This window comes from Perognathus longimembris, chromosome 1, assembly GCF_023159225.1.
Source record: "Perognathus longimembris pacificus isolate PPM17 chromosome 1, ASM2315922v1, whole genome shotgun sequence".
NCBI classification, from domain to species: Eukaryota; Metazoa; Chordata; class Mammalia; order Rodentia; family Heteromyidae; genus Perognathus; species Perognathus longimembris.
The window spans coordinates 34,739,979-34,756,040 of NC_063161.1; the positions used below are offsets into that span (position 1 = coordinate 34,739,979).

Here is a 16,062-nt window from a genome sequence, read left to right on the forward strand (position 1 = left end):
GTCACCAGTGCTGCTTGGAACAGAGTAGATATATATAGAGAAAAGCATATGCCAAATAGTTCTGGTTTTCCTAAACGTGTTTTTTTTTTTGTCAAAGTGATGTACATAGGGGTTATAGTTCCATATATAAGGCAGTGAGTACATTTCTTATCAAACTTATTACCTCCTCCTTCACTTTTCTCCCACCTTCCCCTCACTGCAATCCCCTCCCCCACCCCACACTCTCACTCCTGAGTTGTACAGTTGGTTTACAGAATATTGTCTTCTAAGTATTGCTGTTGCATTGGTTCACCTTTTACTCTTTGTCTCTCCATTTTGATGTTCCCCTTCCCTTCACTAGTTCCAATAAACGTATATACAATATCCAGAATACCAAAATCCATTACAGTGACATGAGGGGTAGAACCATGGGGAAGAAAGACAAAAGAAAAAGGCATAATTTCATGTGGTACTAAACATGGTTTTTATAAGCAAGATGGAGAAAAAATGAAGGCTGCTGGGGTCTTGGGAAGAGGGAGAGGAAAGCACCTGGGTATTAAGGGAAGCTTGGCATGAGTAAAGATTAGCCCAATGAGTTGTGCAATTATCTCACTAGACTTTCAAAACTTGGGTGTTACAGTTCTTAAAAAAAAAGACAAAGGAGGAAAAGAAGGCACCACTGATATCCTCTATGACATATATCACGTCCTAAATTCTCACCAGTGACAACTGTGCTTGTCAGGACAAACTTCTCACCTAGTCTCAACTAGAGTAAGAAAGAATTCTTTCACTACTGGGGGTAGATTCACATTTTGTTCTGAGGATAAGTGTCACTATCTAATTACATAACCAAAAAAGGAAAGAACTGATCTGCAAATTATCCTAGTAAACGTAGTATTGACAGAAGTCTCACATTGGATATGTCTACTTTTCCAGAAATGGCCTGAAGTTAACATACTACCAATCAAACATTGTCCTGTCACTGTCATTTATTATCATACACGATGTACAGTCTTCACCCCCCAAAAAGTGAGATTCTCTACTTTTACCCTAACCCTGCTGAGGGTCCTACAGCCCTTTCAATATATAAGAAGTTTCCATTTCCATGTAAAGCAAATGCATTTCTTTTCTGCCATGGCTGCTGAAATGACCCCCTGAATCTTTGACTTTCACTAGGCAATCTGGACACTAAAAGGAGTTAGTGAAAAGTAAAATCGAAAGTAAAATTAAAGTATGGTTTCTGAGCTTTACGGAATGTTCAGAAATGGCTCCTTGCCTTAATGGAGCTGAAAACACAATAGTGTAAATGTAATACTTGGCATGCAGCCCACAGGTCTCATTATTTTACAATTATACCCAGATGTCAACCATCAGTGCTGGCATTTAAAGCCTATGGAGTTGCTGAGGGTTTAAAATGGTTCATGTCTGCCTTCTGCAAAAGTTAAAGTGAAGAAAAGACAGGTCTGTTTAGTACAGCATGTGTTTTTCTTAACTAGCCAGTGACAAGAAAGAGTTATACAGGTACTTACTATTTATAACCCATGGCCACATCCACAAAATACTTCCTTCTCTGTCGATAGACATTGTCCTTAAATCCCTTAAACAGAAAAGAGATTAAGTTATTTAACAGAGTGCCAAAAATTAGCTGCAGAAAGCCTAAAAGAAAATCACTGTGGTGTTTATTGAGTGTTCAATTCAAATGTAAATCTTATCCTCAGATGACCGCCTTGATGACACAGGCAAAAGCAAATTATGCTTACAGTAAAACCTCATTCAATTTGGCTCTTCTAATTTAGGATATGTGGGAATTGAGGCTAGAGTTTACCTTTCCACTAAGTAAGCAGAATGGCTTAGGCAAGCAAATTAATATTTTGAACAATATCTTTCAGTTTTCAAGATCATTTACATGATCTCAATCACAAGTTAATCTTATCCAATTAATTAAAACAAGTCTCTCTAACATGGTTATTGAGTAAGTTAACCCAATTTTAATTGCTTTGTGTAAATAATTAATAAATGTGCCATGTATTTAAGACCCTATCATTCCAAATAGTCATCAAATCCCCAAATTAATATGGAATTAAAGAGAATTTTCTGTATTTTATGACTACAGCCACAGAATGCAAAACTAATGAGAGATGCATGCACAGGGGAACAGGTTAGCTCCATTCCATCTGAGTGACTACAAATTTAATATGTCTTAGCCAACTTCAAGGTTCTCATCTAGCATCATCCACTTGAGAATCATCCACCTTGTCTGCCTTTTTTTTTTTTCAACCAAGTGGACTACTTCAAAGACGACTTCCTCATTTAGTCAACCATCTCTCCCCTTGTCAATTTCTCATTTTCCCTTCCTTTCCATACCTGCACACAATTGATTCGTTCTGGGATTGTTCATGCTACCAGAAGCCCAGAGGAATTATTTTCACTTAACATCTTACCTTACCTCTACAAACCTCACAGATGGCCAGAAAGCAGTGACCACTGATCGTGGATGCCAGATAAGTAAGCCACAGGGAACATGGGATTCCAGACTACATGAGTAGGGGTGAACAAAGTACCTATAATCTCAGTTACTTGTGAAGTGAAAGCAGGAGAATCTCAAGTTGGAGGCCAATCAAGGCAAAGTTAGTGAGACCCTATCTCAGAAACAAAATATGAAAACAGATGGGCTAAGGGTGTAATTCAAGAAACAGAGCAGTAGCCTAGCAAGTGCAAGGCCCTGGGAGCATGGAAGAGTAGGAACAAGACCCACAAATGTCTAGGCTACCTTTGTAGCAATGTAAATCTTTCTGCAAGGTGGCGGGACAGTTGTCCAAACACTAGAAAATCATCCATTTTCTTTTGTCTGGCTGAAGAAGAATGAGCCTCAAGGCCAGGAATCTTCAGAAAACTTTCTGCAGGAAATGACATCTCTTTCAGGAATAACGAGAGAATTACTAATGATGACAAGAGATGAAAAACACCCTCAGATCACCCTAAGACCCTGTTGAAATGAAGTGCCTGTGCCCAGTAACACATTCTTTCATGTGATATGAGTTGGAAATTTTTTGGACTAGGGTTCATGTACAGGCTTATGAAATTCTAACATGTTACAGAGAAATTTTTCTGACCATAGTTAGGTCATTGACAAATAGTTCTGTGACCTATGAAAGGTTCCCTGCTGTAGAAAGTAGACAGGGTCACACTAGAAAGTGAATGTTTCTACACTCCCTAGGAAAACCAGGCTCGCTGAGGTAAGAAAACTGAAGATTTCCAAGCACCTTCATTATTCACAAAGAAAGTAGGTTATGATAAAAGGGAAAGAGTCCCATGAAAAGCACAGCATCTGTTCTCTGGTTCCTGCCAGACCAGACACCATGGTAACAGCAACATAATCTACTGGGCTTCCAGAAGAATCTCCACTGTCTCTCCTCAGCAAACACCTGCACCTTTTCCAGGGAAGCAAGAGAGATTTACTCATCATGCCTCATTAGCCTAGAGTGGCAGTGATTACACAAATGTTGTGGGCGATCCAGAGCTTCCTGGATTGAACTGGCAAAGGAAGGGATGCTCCCTGCACCAGTGATTACAGAGACACAGCATTCCTTTGGCCATCCATTCTGAACCAAAGCCAGAGATGTGGTTACCAAATAAAATACAGGCTACCTAGTTAAATTCCAATTTCAGACAAACAACAAATGTTTCCATTTTAACTACATGTCCTATATATTTATTTAGAAAATCTTGCAACCCAAAACCCAGACAGTACCTGATGCACAAATTTACCATCCTTTCCTCGAATAACATAAAAGGAACTGAAAACACATCCAGAAAACAGACGTGCTCAGCTCAGATTGCAAAGACATTCAAGTAGCCATTTGAAAGAGTACAGGCCTGGTAGAATACTAGATTCACCTGCAGAGCTTTAACAACTACTCCAAAGCTAGCTATGTTCCAGAGGTTCTGATTTAAGCTCTCTAGGGTGAGAACCTGGCATCAGTATTGGTTTTTATTCCTCGCAGATTATTTGAATGGGAAGCTGGGGCTGAGATTAACTAAACTGGGACACTAGTTATCATACTAGAATCTTCTATAGATCGTTGTACAAGCAGATTCTAGGGTCTATCCCCTAAAACTGCAGATTCAATAGGCTTCAGGTAAGCTCTAAGATGTTACATTTTTGAAAAGCATCTTAGGAGAGACTTTGAATTACGTTGAAAGATGCCTAGATCCTATGATCCTCATATCATCCAGTGTGATCCTGAACTGGGAACTCAATACAAATTCAGAATCTCAAGCCCTGTAGCATCACTTACTGCATTTTGGAACAATCTCTCAGGTGATTTCCTTGTCCATTAAATTGGCTGTCAGCCACTAGTGTATATCTGCTATGCTTTCTTGGGAAATGCAGTAACATGACTTATAGTCCAAGCCTCTTTTGAATGATCCTATTACAGGGCTTCTCATGTCTATCTAAGAGCTGAAACCTTTTTCTCAGGCATAAAAAAATGCTTAGACAGCTCTTCCCATCTTTATCAAGTAAAAGCTTAAAAAACATCAACTTACCAATATCAAATTTTGCATAATGAACATTTAGAGTGCTTATAAAAGAAATAGATGTGGTTTTAAAAAATGGCAAGAGATGTAGGGGATTGCTAAGTACTTTCAATTATTTCAAGTGGCTGCACAGAAAATAAGAGAAGGTATCATAAAGTGGATGTAATTAGGAGTAATGGAATAAAATTAAGCACAGGAAAATTTACATTTGGTATTGGGATACTTTTTTTTCACAGCAAGGTCAGTGGTTCCTGTGGCTGTTCCATTGAAATGGCTCAACTCTTTCCTCCAATCAAATGGAGAATTATTAAAGTCACTGTTGAAAGTTTTTCTGATGATTAGGAGACTAACATGTGATTTGCTGTGAAATATCCTGAAATTTTAGGCTATGTTGACAAATATATTATTGTTTCTTTGAAATGATTCAGCTTTTTGAAAAACTAATGCAGTTAAATTGGGTCTGTCAGGCTATTTGCTTGATATTTGAATTGGTTTGACTTGGTATATTATGCCAAATGACTTATTTGACTGGACAGTTTCCTTAGCGTTGATAGTATCATGGTTTCTTTCAAGCAGTGGTTCTGAAACTACATTCGTGGTGGACTGATTAAAGCAAATTCCCCAGTGGCATCACCGCTGGACTTGGGATCACACTGAGTGACTCTGCAGAGGGCAGTGACACCATTAGAGGCCCAAACATCTTCCATTTAAATAGCAAGCCTATTGCATAACTATTAGCCTCATAAAACAAAGCATTCCTGTAATCATGCCTTTTATTCTTCCTGATTTTAGACAAGGGGCACTGGGAAAGAAAATAAAAATCCCTGTAATGAATGAGTGCATTGCTTACTTCTCTCAGACTATCAACTATTCTTCATTCTGGCCAGAAAGAAGTTCTAGGTCTCTTGTGTTAAATAAAAAAACTAATGTAAAGAGGGGAGGAGGAAAATAATGGGAAATGCTTACCCAAGTATCATATTTCTTTAGAGATGGTCACTTTTATTAGAGTATAGGAGGGAATGGTGGTAGATAGATTCAGAGTAGATGTGGGAAGACATACATCTTCCATCACAGCCTTATTTTAAAAGCCTCTGCCTTTCCATTGAGGCTGGAGCCAGTCACATTACTTTACTCCTAACTTCCTCTAGTCAAGGAAAATGGCAAGAAGAATTTTATTCTCTCACTGAGCCCCATCATACCTAGTCCTTCCTAGTTTCCCATAGGGGTGATCAATTTCAGTGCATCGTTTTTCCAAGGGTTACCATCTACAAGTATATTTCAAAGCTGTCTAATTCCACAGAAATATTCTCCAGAGTGTATCCTCTCCTCCTCTACCCAACCCTCTTAAAAAATAAATGCTCTGTGAAAACACCATCTTTCTAACCTGCTTCCAGCCACCACATGTGTACAAGGAAGCTTAATCATTTGAAAGTCTGCCCTGGGTCATGAGATAAATTTAACAAATGGCTCTACAATAAAGGTTACAGCATAGAACATGGCACATGGCCTGGCACCGTGGGTGGATCTGGAAGGGCACATGTAAAATGGATTTTATAAGACACTTACTGGGTGGTCGGCATCAAGCTCGGTGCCATACATGAGAACTCTGTGAGAGCATTTGTCTAACTCAGAGATCTTCCGGGGGAACCAAGGCACATCTTCTAACTCTATTGAAAACACAGTGTAGGATCAAAAATATTAGCTCACAGATTGCATTTTCCCCTTTGCAACCCTTGTCAGACTGCAAAATCACCCAACAAGCATAACTCTGCCCTTGCCTTCTTCCTCTGTCCAAATGTTCTCTGGAGGATTCAGAGTCACAATGGTGGATTGAAATTTCAACAGCTGAATGAGTTCGTTGAATTCTGCTTTGCCACACTCACAGTCTACAAAGATTTCAACCTCAGAGCTCCTTCGCCGGGATCTCCTGGATTCGATATGAACCATGTTGACATGTTTTTCCTATGGAAGCATAAGCAATATCTCTAAATATCATCATCATAATAAAAAAGAATGCTGTTTTGTTCAATTCTTAAGCAATGAAATATCAAATAGCACCAAATAGGAAAAGACAATCTCTCTTATTCTTGGACTAACTTGTGAAAATGTTTTAAACTAATGTCTCTATTAACAAAAAAAGTGAGTAGTTATATCTTCATGTTGGGTGTTCTGACTCATTTTTTAAAAAAGAGGCACAAAGATATATATAAATGGCATGATAGAGTGTGTGATGAATAAAAGGATCTTCATTTCCCACATCCTCATTTCCATGTCCCAATGGTGCTACATGGTTATTTTGGGGGGAAATATTATCGAATTCCAAGACTATAATTTTATGTGTTTCTGAAAATATAATTAAGACTCAAAGTCTTAGTTTTATAATGATATGAAGCTTCTTTTTAAAATAGTTTTAAAGTAAGATTTTTTTCACACAAAAAAGAAAGAAACTAAATGATAGGAATAGGAGGCAGAAATCAGGAAGGTAGTATGATACAGGATAAAGCATAGCCCAAAGGAAAAAAAAGAAATTAAGAAAAGCAGCCACGAATGAATCTCTGAAGGCAAAAAGAAAAAACACAACTTAGTTAGGGTACAAAAAGGAGGCAAAATGAAAGATAAAATTTAATAAAACAACCCCTAAGTAGGACCACCTAGATATCATTCTCTTTTGGTACCCTTCAGGGTTCTCTTCTTCTGAGGATAGCTTGTAGAAGTGCCTAGCTGGGATGGATTTCAGAATCTCCTTACAATATGCAGTTTCAAGGTGAAGGGTAACAATGCTTAAAAATCAAGTTTAGGACTTGGGGGTGTGGCTCAAGTGGTAGAATGCTTTCCTAAGTACAAAGCCCTGAGTATAATCACAAATACTAAAGATATATATATATATGTGTGTGTGTGTGTGTGTGTGTGTGTGTGTGTGTGTGCATATATATGTTTAAGTTTCTTAACTAATTTTTCCTTTTTCCTAAGTTAATTGAGGACTCAGTTTCCCTCTAATCCTATTCTTCCCCCCATAAGCAGACACCTCGCTATGGCTGCAGATGGTACAATGTGATTAGCAGCACAATTCCTGATAAAATTCCAGTTGACCTCAGGGTTGTCAACACAGGATCAGTATAAGTAGTCTTCAATGCCAGAATAGGATCAAATCAAACTGCATCCCCTCCTATGTAAAGAATCATTTGACCAGGAAACTAACTAAATGTTCTATTTCTGTTTTTACTAACCTTTGCAATAATGCTGTGTTTTCTTTTTCTTTTCTTTTTTTTTTGGGGGGGGGGAGAGGGGGCTATCCTGGGCCTTGAACTCAGGGCCTGAGCACTGTCCCTGGCTTCTTTTTGCTCAAGGCTAGCATTCTACCACTTGAGCCACAGTGCCACTTCTGCCATTTTCTATATATATGGTGCTGAGGAATCAAACCCAGGGCTTCATGTATACGAGACAAGCACTCTTGCCACTAGGCCCAGCCCTAATGCTGTATTTTCTAAACTGGCTAATAATGAATGTATGATATGAAGTTTCATGAGACTTGGAAAACATTGTGTCACTTTGTGGCTTTTAACATTCTTTGATTGAAGCAGAATAGACATTTTCAGACTGGGAAACTGAGGTCCAGATGCATTAAGTGGTTAAGCTAAAGGGTCATGACAAGCTGATGGCCACGGGAAAATTCAGAGCTGCAAATTCGTTCCCTAGGGATTTTTTCCACTGCACCCAGAAGTCTAATTGAATTGACTCGCCTTTGGCACTGTATGGACATAGCCCAAGATGAAATAATTATGTGTAAAATACTACTTCAGATTTCCATTACCACTGTTTATGGTACCTGATCCTTCCAAGGTCAAAGAGAATAAGGAAATATTAGGCTGCTAATTCCGTCTCTATAATCATCATCAGGGTATCATAATCATGCCTCAAATCTGTATGAGCACTTTTGCTCATATTATTTCACTCCAGCAATCCAGTTAAGCAGGAATTATGATTGCAACTTAACAAATAAAAACATTGATCCCAGGAAGGAGCTGGTAGTTAACCAAACCAGGAGCATACACACGTGAACCCTCTAACTACACGTAGAGCTACCTATGTACTGCACAGCTGCCCAAGGCACTAGGCAGAGCTAGGCCCCTTATCTTACAGCTCCAGTCAACAGCTAGTGCCCCAAAACAGAATGATTGGTAAGAGAAGGTATTCATTAAAAGGGAAAGAAGATGGGTGAAGATAGTTCACACTTGTAATTCTAGCTTCTCAGGAGGTTGAGATCTAAGGATGGTAGTTCAAAGGTACTCTGGGCAGGAAAATCTATGAGACTCTTCTCTCCAAATAACTACCCAAAAAAGCCAGAAGTGGACCTGTGGCTTAAGTGATAGAGTGCTAATCTTGAGCCAAAAACCTCAGGCACAAAGCCCAGGCCCTGAATTCAAGCACCAGGACCAGCACCAAAACAAACAAAAAATTCAAAGGAGCCCATCAGTGTACATTCATTAGAAGGCAATACCTTTCTGGACGTTGGTGCCCATCCCCTCACTGGATGTTTTTTAGGGTTAAAACCACAGATTTAAACCTGGAAAAGGGCAACTACATTTCCATAAGATAAAGGGAGGGCTAGCACTATGGCTCATATGAGAGAGTAAATCATCTTTACCGAACACACAAAGTTCTTGAAACATGGAGCTGAAGAGATTAACAAGTTCCTATACTTACGTGTCTTACTTTATGTAATAAGTAGGCTCTTATGACATGGATACAATTAAAGTTTTAGCAAATAAAATCAAGCTACAGGCTCTTGATATTTATGTCTGGTTGGCATTTTTGTGTTTTCATTTTCAAGTGTGAGGCTCACAGTTTTATAGACCTTTTCATCTGGACACGGTCTACAGCATTCCTGAGTGGTTAATTCTGCATTAATAAATCACAGTTCATGTGATCTGCTTATTATATGATTTGGCAGACCTCGTGGAGCTTGATTCAGTAACATTTTATCTATGTCAGGTCTGTAGCAGGCACAGAATTGTGTTTAAGGTTATATAATGACACCTTGGACTCACCTGAAAAAGCCTCAGTGCCTTCACCAACCCCCCAGCTTCATTCTTCAAGGAGAACACAACTGCTGTTCTGCCACTCTCCGCAGCAGTGTCACTTTTGCTGCTTCCTTTCTTTCCTGTGTTGTCATCGTTTCTGTTAGAGTTAGCTTTATTTGCCTTCAAGAAAGCACACACACACACACACACACACACACACACACACACGTTAGGATTCCACAGTTTTCACAATTAAAATTTCCCTCAGATATTCCTTCCTTCATAGGCTAGAAGTCCCACCAACCACAAAAGGTCAAGCTGAGATTTTCCTGTTGCCTGCAGCTTTCAGTCCCAAATACTGGTCACATTGACGGCGAGATACTCATTTTCAGTACTATAAGTGAGCATCTAGTGGTTGAAATTTAAAGGAGATAGGTGTGCTTCACTTTAGTGACCATACACACACAAACAGACACACACACGCCATCATTAAATATAAACTGCCTTATATGAACAATTCCTGCCTTTCTTTATAGGTTTATTTTACAGCAAGAAGAAAGTTGATCTTTTAGCTTGATTAAATCATATGAAAACTGTATTAATTACTAAACAAAACAAATATAAGACCAAACATGTATTTTTGACAAGATTATATTGCAATTTATTTTTTAAATAAAGTGTTTAGTTAATTATTAAACTTGCCAGGATATGTTTCGAAATAAACTTACTTTCTGCAATTAGGCCCACATGGGCAACATGAATTGTCAATGTGAATCTACCTTTGCACTGAGAAGTTCACCTTGGAAGAGTGTATTCAGCTCAGTTCAACATTATAGGAAGATTAGTAACTGCTAAATTTCAGCCACAAATAAAAGAAAAAGAAAAGAAGGAAGGAAACTAACTCATTATTGGGAGCAGACTGAAATTGAGTGATAACTACCAGTCATACTGGCTAAAGATAACACTGGCTGTTTCTAGCAACATAGATCATGTCAGAAATGTATAATTTTTAAATGGTCACTTGACATACAATGAAAAATTATGATGGACTGCTCTGTATTCTTCATATGCAAATTCAGAGTTTGGCAGAGAACTATCTCCCTGGCAAATGGTAATATAATATAATCACACTAATCTATTACATCCTTGTGAAACTGAGCAATGTACATTTGGTATGGAACTTAGGGACTAGTGATTTGCTATCGTCTTCCTCTGATTTCTCTGTAGGCTTTATTTTCACACATTGTTGCACTGACTGGATTTATAGATGGTAGAAATAGCTATTTTATTATTTATGACTTGAGGGAGAGAAGTTTATGCAGACGTTGACATTTGACAGTATGTTTAGTCATTAAAAGCTCAAATGTACTTTCAACATCTGCCTTGTCCTCATCACAAAACACACAGACCCTATATATTTAATCAGTATTTTAACACAAAAGGGTCATATATTACAATAACTCTGAGTTTTCTTTGTTTTCCTTCCTGCAGTTTATTATGACCAAAATTCCTCAATGCAATATTGCACCCAAATATTCATGATATTTAAATGTTGGAAAATCTATTTGCATTTTTGTTTCATTTTGCAAATTGATTTAAATAGTCTGCACAAGTCTTGTGATTACTTTTCAACACTTTAGTAGTAATAATGTCAGTACAATGCAACCCTCTGGCACATATTTGGAGCTACAATATTAAAACAAATTTTTCTGTGACAAACAAAATGGGAATTAGTTGGTAAACTCTCATAGCATAGTAGTGAAATGCCATTCAACATTTCTAATGATTAAGAATCTAAATAAATTCTAATTTCTCAGTAGTGAAATAAAAACTATTGTTTTTATTAAATCCCATTATTATTACTCAAACTAGGGTCTAAAGTCTTACAGATACTGTTTTTATTTTTCTAAGATGTTCAATATCAAACTCCTTTTTAATACTGAAACAAGTATAATACTGTCTTAAAATATTGAAGTTCTTAAAGAGAATAATTAATTGATTAATAAGTAAATACAGTCACACAGATTATACTCGAAAGGAGCTGGGTCATTTTTATTTGAAAACTTACAAAATATTCATTTTATGTTTAAAGACAGGTCTTTGTAGACTGGACAAGGGAGAGGTAATAGGAGACAATATGACATTATAGAAACCACAAAAATCTATTTAATTCATTTGTCTGATTCTTCCTCATAATAAATGGAAAACTGAAAATTCTATACTTCTATTTTGGTTACATTTACAAAAATTCTTGCTCTTTGTGTCCAGTAACTTCACTTTTTTTCTGTTTCTGTGTTACCTAGGAATCAAACACAGAGTTTAATGCATGCAAGGCAAGCACACTACCACTAAGCCACATTCCCAGCCCAGTAACTTCACTTTTTACTCTGAGGAAAGAGGAGATAGTAATGTGGCTTAGTGGTAGACTGCTTGCCTAGCATGTACAATACCCTGGGTTCGATTCCTCAGTACCACATAAACAGAATAAGATGAAAGTGATGTAGTGGCTCAAGAGGTATAGTGCTAACCTTGAGTAAAAAGAAGCCAGGGACAGTGCTCAGACCCTGAGTCCAATCCCTGGGACTGGCAAAAAGAAAAGAAAAGAAAGTTTAGCACATAGTCATCCTTACACTTTACTGAATGGCAAGCAGAAGCAGATAGAAGGAACATGAGGAAACAAGATGATAAAGGAGGAGGTGTGTGCTTACTCTATACCAGGGGTCCACATAACCCAGAAGACCATAGACTGTGTCATGTACTCACTGTTAAGTTGCCAAGTAGCTGATGCTCTTCAGGCACTGCTGAATCCAGGGAAAATCCCCTCCTTGCCCAGTATTTACTGGAAAACATCATCATTGCTGGCTGCATAGATCCTAGTGTAATTTTCTTTCTAAGCAGCAGGGGGGACCAGAGGCACAGTAGCAGTGCTGGCAGAGATAGAGGAAAAGAGGCCTGCTTCTCTAGCCTGCTTGGGGCGCTGTCCACAACCTTGGTGCTGAAGAGCAAAGTGAATCTTCCCCTCCCAAGGCTCCTTTATATGAGTGACTGGGGACTGATGGAAAGCTGATTAGAAAGAAACTCATTTCTGGTTGCTGATGGCTACAGCCAGATTACAGATCTGAAGCCTGGGGTTATCTGTGCTCATGATGAGATTTTTGTTTTGTTTTCTTAGGTCGAGTAGCCACTTGGGAGGAGGTGGTGGAGAACAATACATATGAGGGTGTTATCTATACAAGAAAGCATCTATCCTCATCATTCAAACCTGCTACAGGCAAATTAACCTCAGTCTTTAGGTAACTATAAATTCAATTTTTTTCTTTCTTTCTAGAAGAAAGAAAATGGTTTCAGAAAGATTACCACTCCCAAATCCTTATGTGGTATGTTTTTTTTCTGATCTGATGTGTTATTATTGCATATGTAAAAATTGTGTGCATATATATATGACTTTTATAAAAGGCACTGTTTCTGAATCCTGTGATTTATCTATGCAGATCATTGTTTGGACAATAATATTGCAAAGGACATGAGAGGAACATATCGATACAACTAAGACACTAACTCCAGAATAATTTTTGCTAAGTGGAAAATAAGAGGCTAAATGAATTTATATCTATATATGCTAATAGATATTCAATATTCAGTACATAGGCATATATTATTTCTCATGCTCTTGATGGCCATTGAATTGTTCATCTGAACTTACAGCAATATCAAATATAGCAATCTTATATGCTTAATGTTCTTACTCAAACTTTAAAAAACAACAGTAGCTGGGAATGTGGCTTAACAGTAGAGTGCCTGCCTAGCATTCATGAAGCCCTGGGTTCGATTCCTCAGCACCAAATACACAGAAAAAGCCAGAAGTGGCACTGTGGCTCAAGTGGTAGAGTGCTAGCCTTGCAAAAGGAAGCCAGGAACAGTGCTCAAGCCTTGAGTCTAAGCCAAAGGACTGGCAAAAAAGAAAAAGAAAAAAGAAAGAAAGAAAGAACGACAGTAAAATATTACCAATCATATGAATGGAAAAATGCTAACCAATTGCACTTGTTTAATTGAGAAAAACTAAACAAACTCAGGTACTGGCTCAGCTTGTCTTTATAAAACGTTTTTTTTTTTTAAAAAAAAAAAGAGGAAAATTCTTCAAAACCAGAGTAGATAAGCTAATATTGATAGGATTTAAATTGTTTCCAGAATCTTTGGAGTATATACTTATTATCTGATCCAATTCAGGACATTTTCCAGTAGCTTATTTTCTTCTAATAATCAGTTCTGATCAGCTAACAGGAAAGGCAAGTTTAAATAAGTTGAAGTAATGATAAAAAATAGCTAAAACTGCTAAGTACTTCGTATTTGCCAACTTCTACTTTAAATACTTTCTATGTAGGTCAAGACATGATCATCCACGGAACATTAATAAGATAGCCACTACTAGTCCAGTATGGGTGGATTGCACCTATAATTCTTACTACCCCAGGAGGCTGAGATCTGAAGACCTGGGTTCAAAGCCAGCCCAGGTAAGAAAGTGTGAGAGAATCTAATCTCCTAAAAACTACCAAAAAAGTCAGAAATGGAACTGTGGCTCAAGTGGTAGAGTACAAGCCTTAAGCAAAAAAAAATAAAAAATCCCAAAGACAGTATCTAGGCCCTGACATAAAGTCACAGGGCCCTCTCCCCCCAAACACACACACACACACACACACACACACACACACACACACAGATTACTGTTGTTCAGTATGGAGGTTCCTCATAAGACTAAGCATAGAGTTCTCCTATGTTAACCAGCAACCCCACTTCTGGGCATTTACCCAATGGATCACAAACAAGGCCATAATAAAGCTACCCGCACAGGTTTGTTAATTGCAGCATTATTTACCATAGCTAAAATATGGAAACAACCCATATACCCCTCTGTGGATGAATGGACCAAGAAAATATGGTATATGTACACAATGGAATCCTATGCTTCCTTCAGAAAGAATGACATTGTCCCATTTGTAAGGAAATGGAAAGACTCGGAAAAATCATATTAAGTGAAGCAAGCCAGACCCATAGATTCCATGTTTTCCCTCATTGGTAATAATTAGTATATATCCAGGATAGTACTAGCAGATGATCATAATAGCTCAATAGCTAAGTACATATGATCACATAAGATGATGCTAAGCAATATGAACTCCAAGATATGGAAACAAATAGTTTATCATGGTTGTTGGTATTTTTAATGTACTATGTGAAATTATTTTTTCTTGTTTACCTTCCATATGGTTTAGCCCCTGTTGTCACTGTATTTGATTTTGGTACCCTGGATATCGTATATGTTTGTCTGAATTAGGGAAGGGAAAGGTAACATCAAAATGGTGAGCCAAAGGGTAAAAGGCAAACCAATGCAACAGCAACACTTACAAGACAATATGTTATAAACTGTACAACTTGAGGTGGGGGAATTAAGGAGGGAATGTGGGAGAAAAATGAGGGAGAAGGTAGCAAGTGTGACAAGAAATGTACTCACTACTTTATGTATGTGACTGTAACCCCTCTGTTCATCACCTTGGCAATAAAATTAAATTTAAAAAGATTACTGATGTTTCTATTTTATATAATAGATAAACTGAGGCATGAAGAGTATAGATAAGTTGCCCAGGGTTCACACAATTAAAGAAAAAAGTGGCCGAAGCAGTATTTAAATTGTCTGCCTGCCTCTAGAATCTGTGGGCTTATCATTGCATTGTACAGTCAATAGTATCATAACAAGGAAAAACACTCAACAGAAGTAGGCTCTGTAGACCAAAAACAAACTATTTTAGTTGTACCAGTTTGGGAAGGTGTGTAGCACAACAAAAATTTGTCAAACACTCCATTTGTATTAAGCATTGACACTGGATGGTAGCGATATAAAGGTGAATGAGGTACAGTGCCTTCCATCAAGGATATCACAGTCAAGTGGGAACAAACTTTTGTTTGCAAATAAATCCTGACAGTGTTCAATGCTTCCTTGAAATACTGAGGAGAGCCTTCTGGGAAAAGTGGCTAAACAGAATATCCAAAAGTGATTTTTTTATTAATTATATAGAGAAATGAGAATAGATAGACGATCATTTAAGGTAGAGGGAACAACATTTAAAACATAAAAAGATATATACATATATATCTTGTTTGGCTTTGATGGAGTCTAGGTGCAGGTCAAGTTTGTCCAGTGAAGGAGGAAAGAAGGATCCAGATTATGATATACATTCAATAACATTGTGCAGATTTTATCATCTTTTCCTATAGGTGAAGGTCAAAAACTGCAAGGGCTTTATGCAAGGCAATTACATAAACAGCTTAATATTTTAGAAAAGCAGTATTTTAGAAGTGGACTTAAAGCCAGAAGGCTGAAATCACTAAAATTTGGAATAATGTTTCCAGGATGTAATCATACAGATTAAAACAATAGCATAACATATGCATATATATATGCAATGTAAAGAACCAGAGATTAGGGGGTCCGAAGTCTATAGAACAATATCCCTGTTTTGATAGGGAG

At 37.7% G+C, this 16,062-nt stretch overlaps 1 protein-coding gene across 2 annotated transcripts in view; it reads right to left on the minus strand.

Moving 5' to 3' along the window:
- Window positions 1-12,407, minus strand: part of Tph2 (tryptophan hydroxylase 2) — a 91,249-nt gene extending 78,842 nt beyond the window's left edge. The window contains exons 1-5 of one of the 2 annotated variants that reach the window (XM_048349793.1): window positions 12,303-12,407; window positions 9,567-9,719; window positions 6,297-6,480; window positions 6,085-6,185; window positions 1,509-1,576 (exon numbers count right to left, since the gene is read on the minus strand). In XM_048349793.1, the coding sequence (XP_048205750.1) occupies window positions 1,509-1,576; window positions 6,085-6,185; window positions 6,297-6,480; window positions 9,567-9,719; window positions 12,303-12,407 (611 nt within the window). Of the gene's footprint in view, window positions 1-1,508; window positions 1,577-6,084; window positions 6,186-6,296; window positions 6,481-9,566; window positions 9,731-12,295 lie in introns of both variants that reach the window. The other variant, XM_048349792.1, reaches the window with a different exon arrangement.
- Window positions 12,408-16,062: the final 3,655 nt, after the last annotated feature.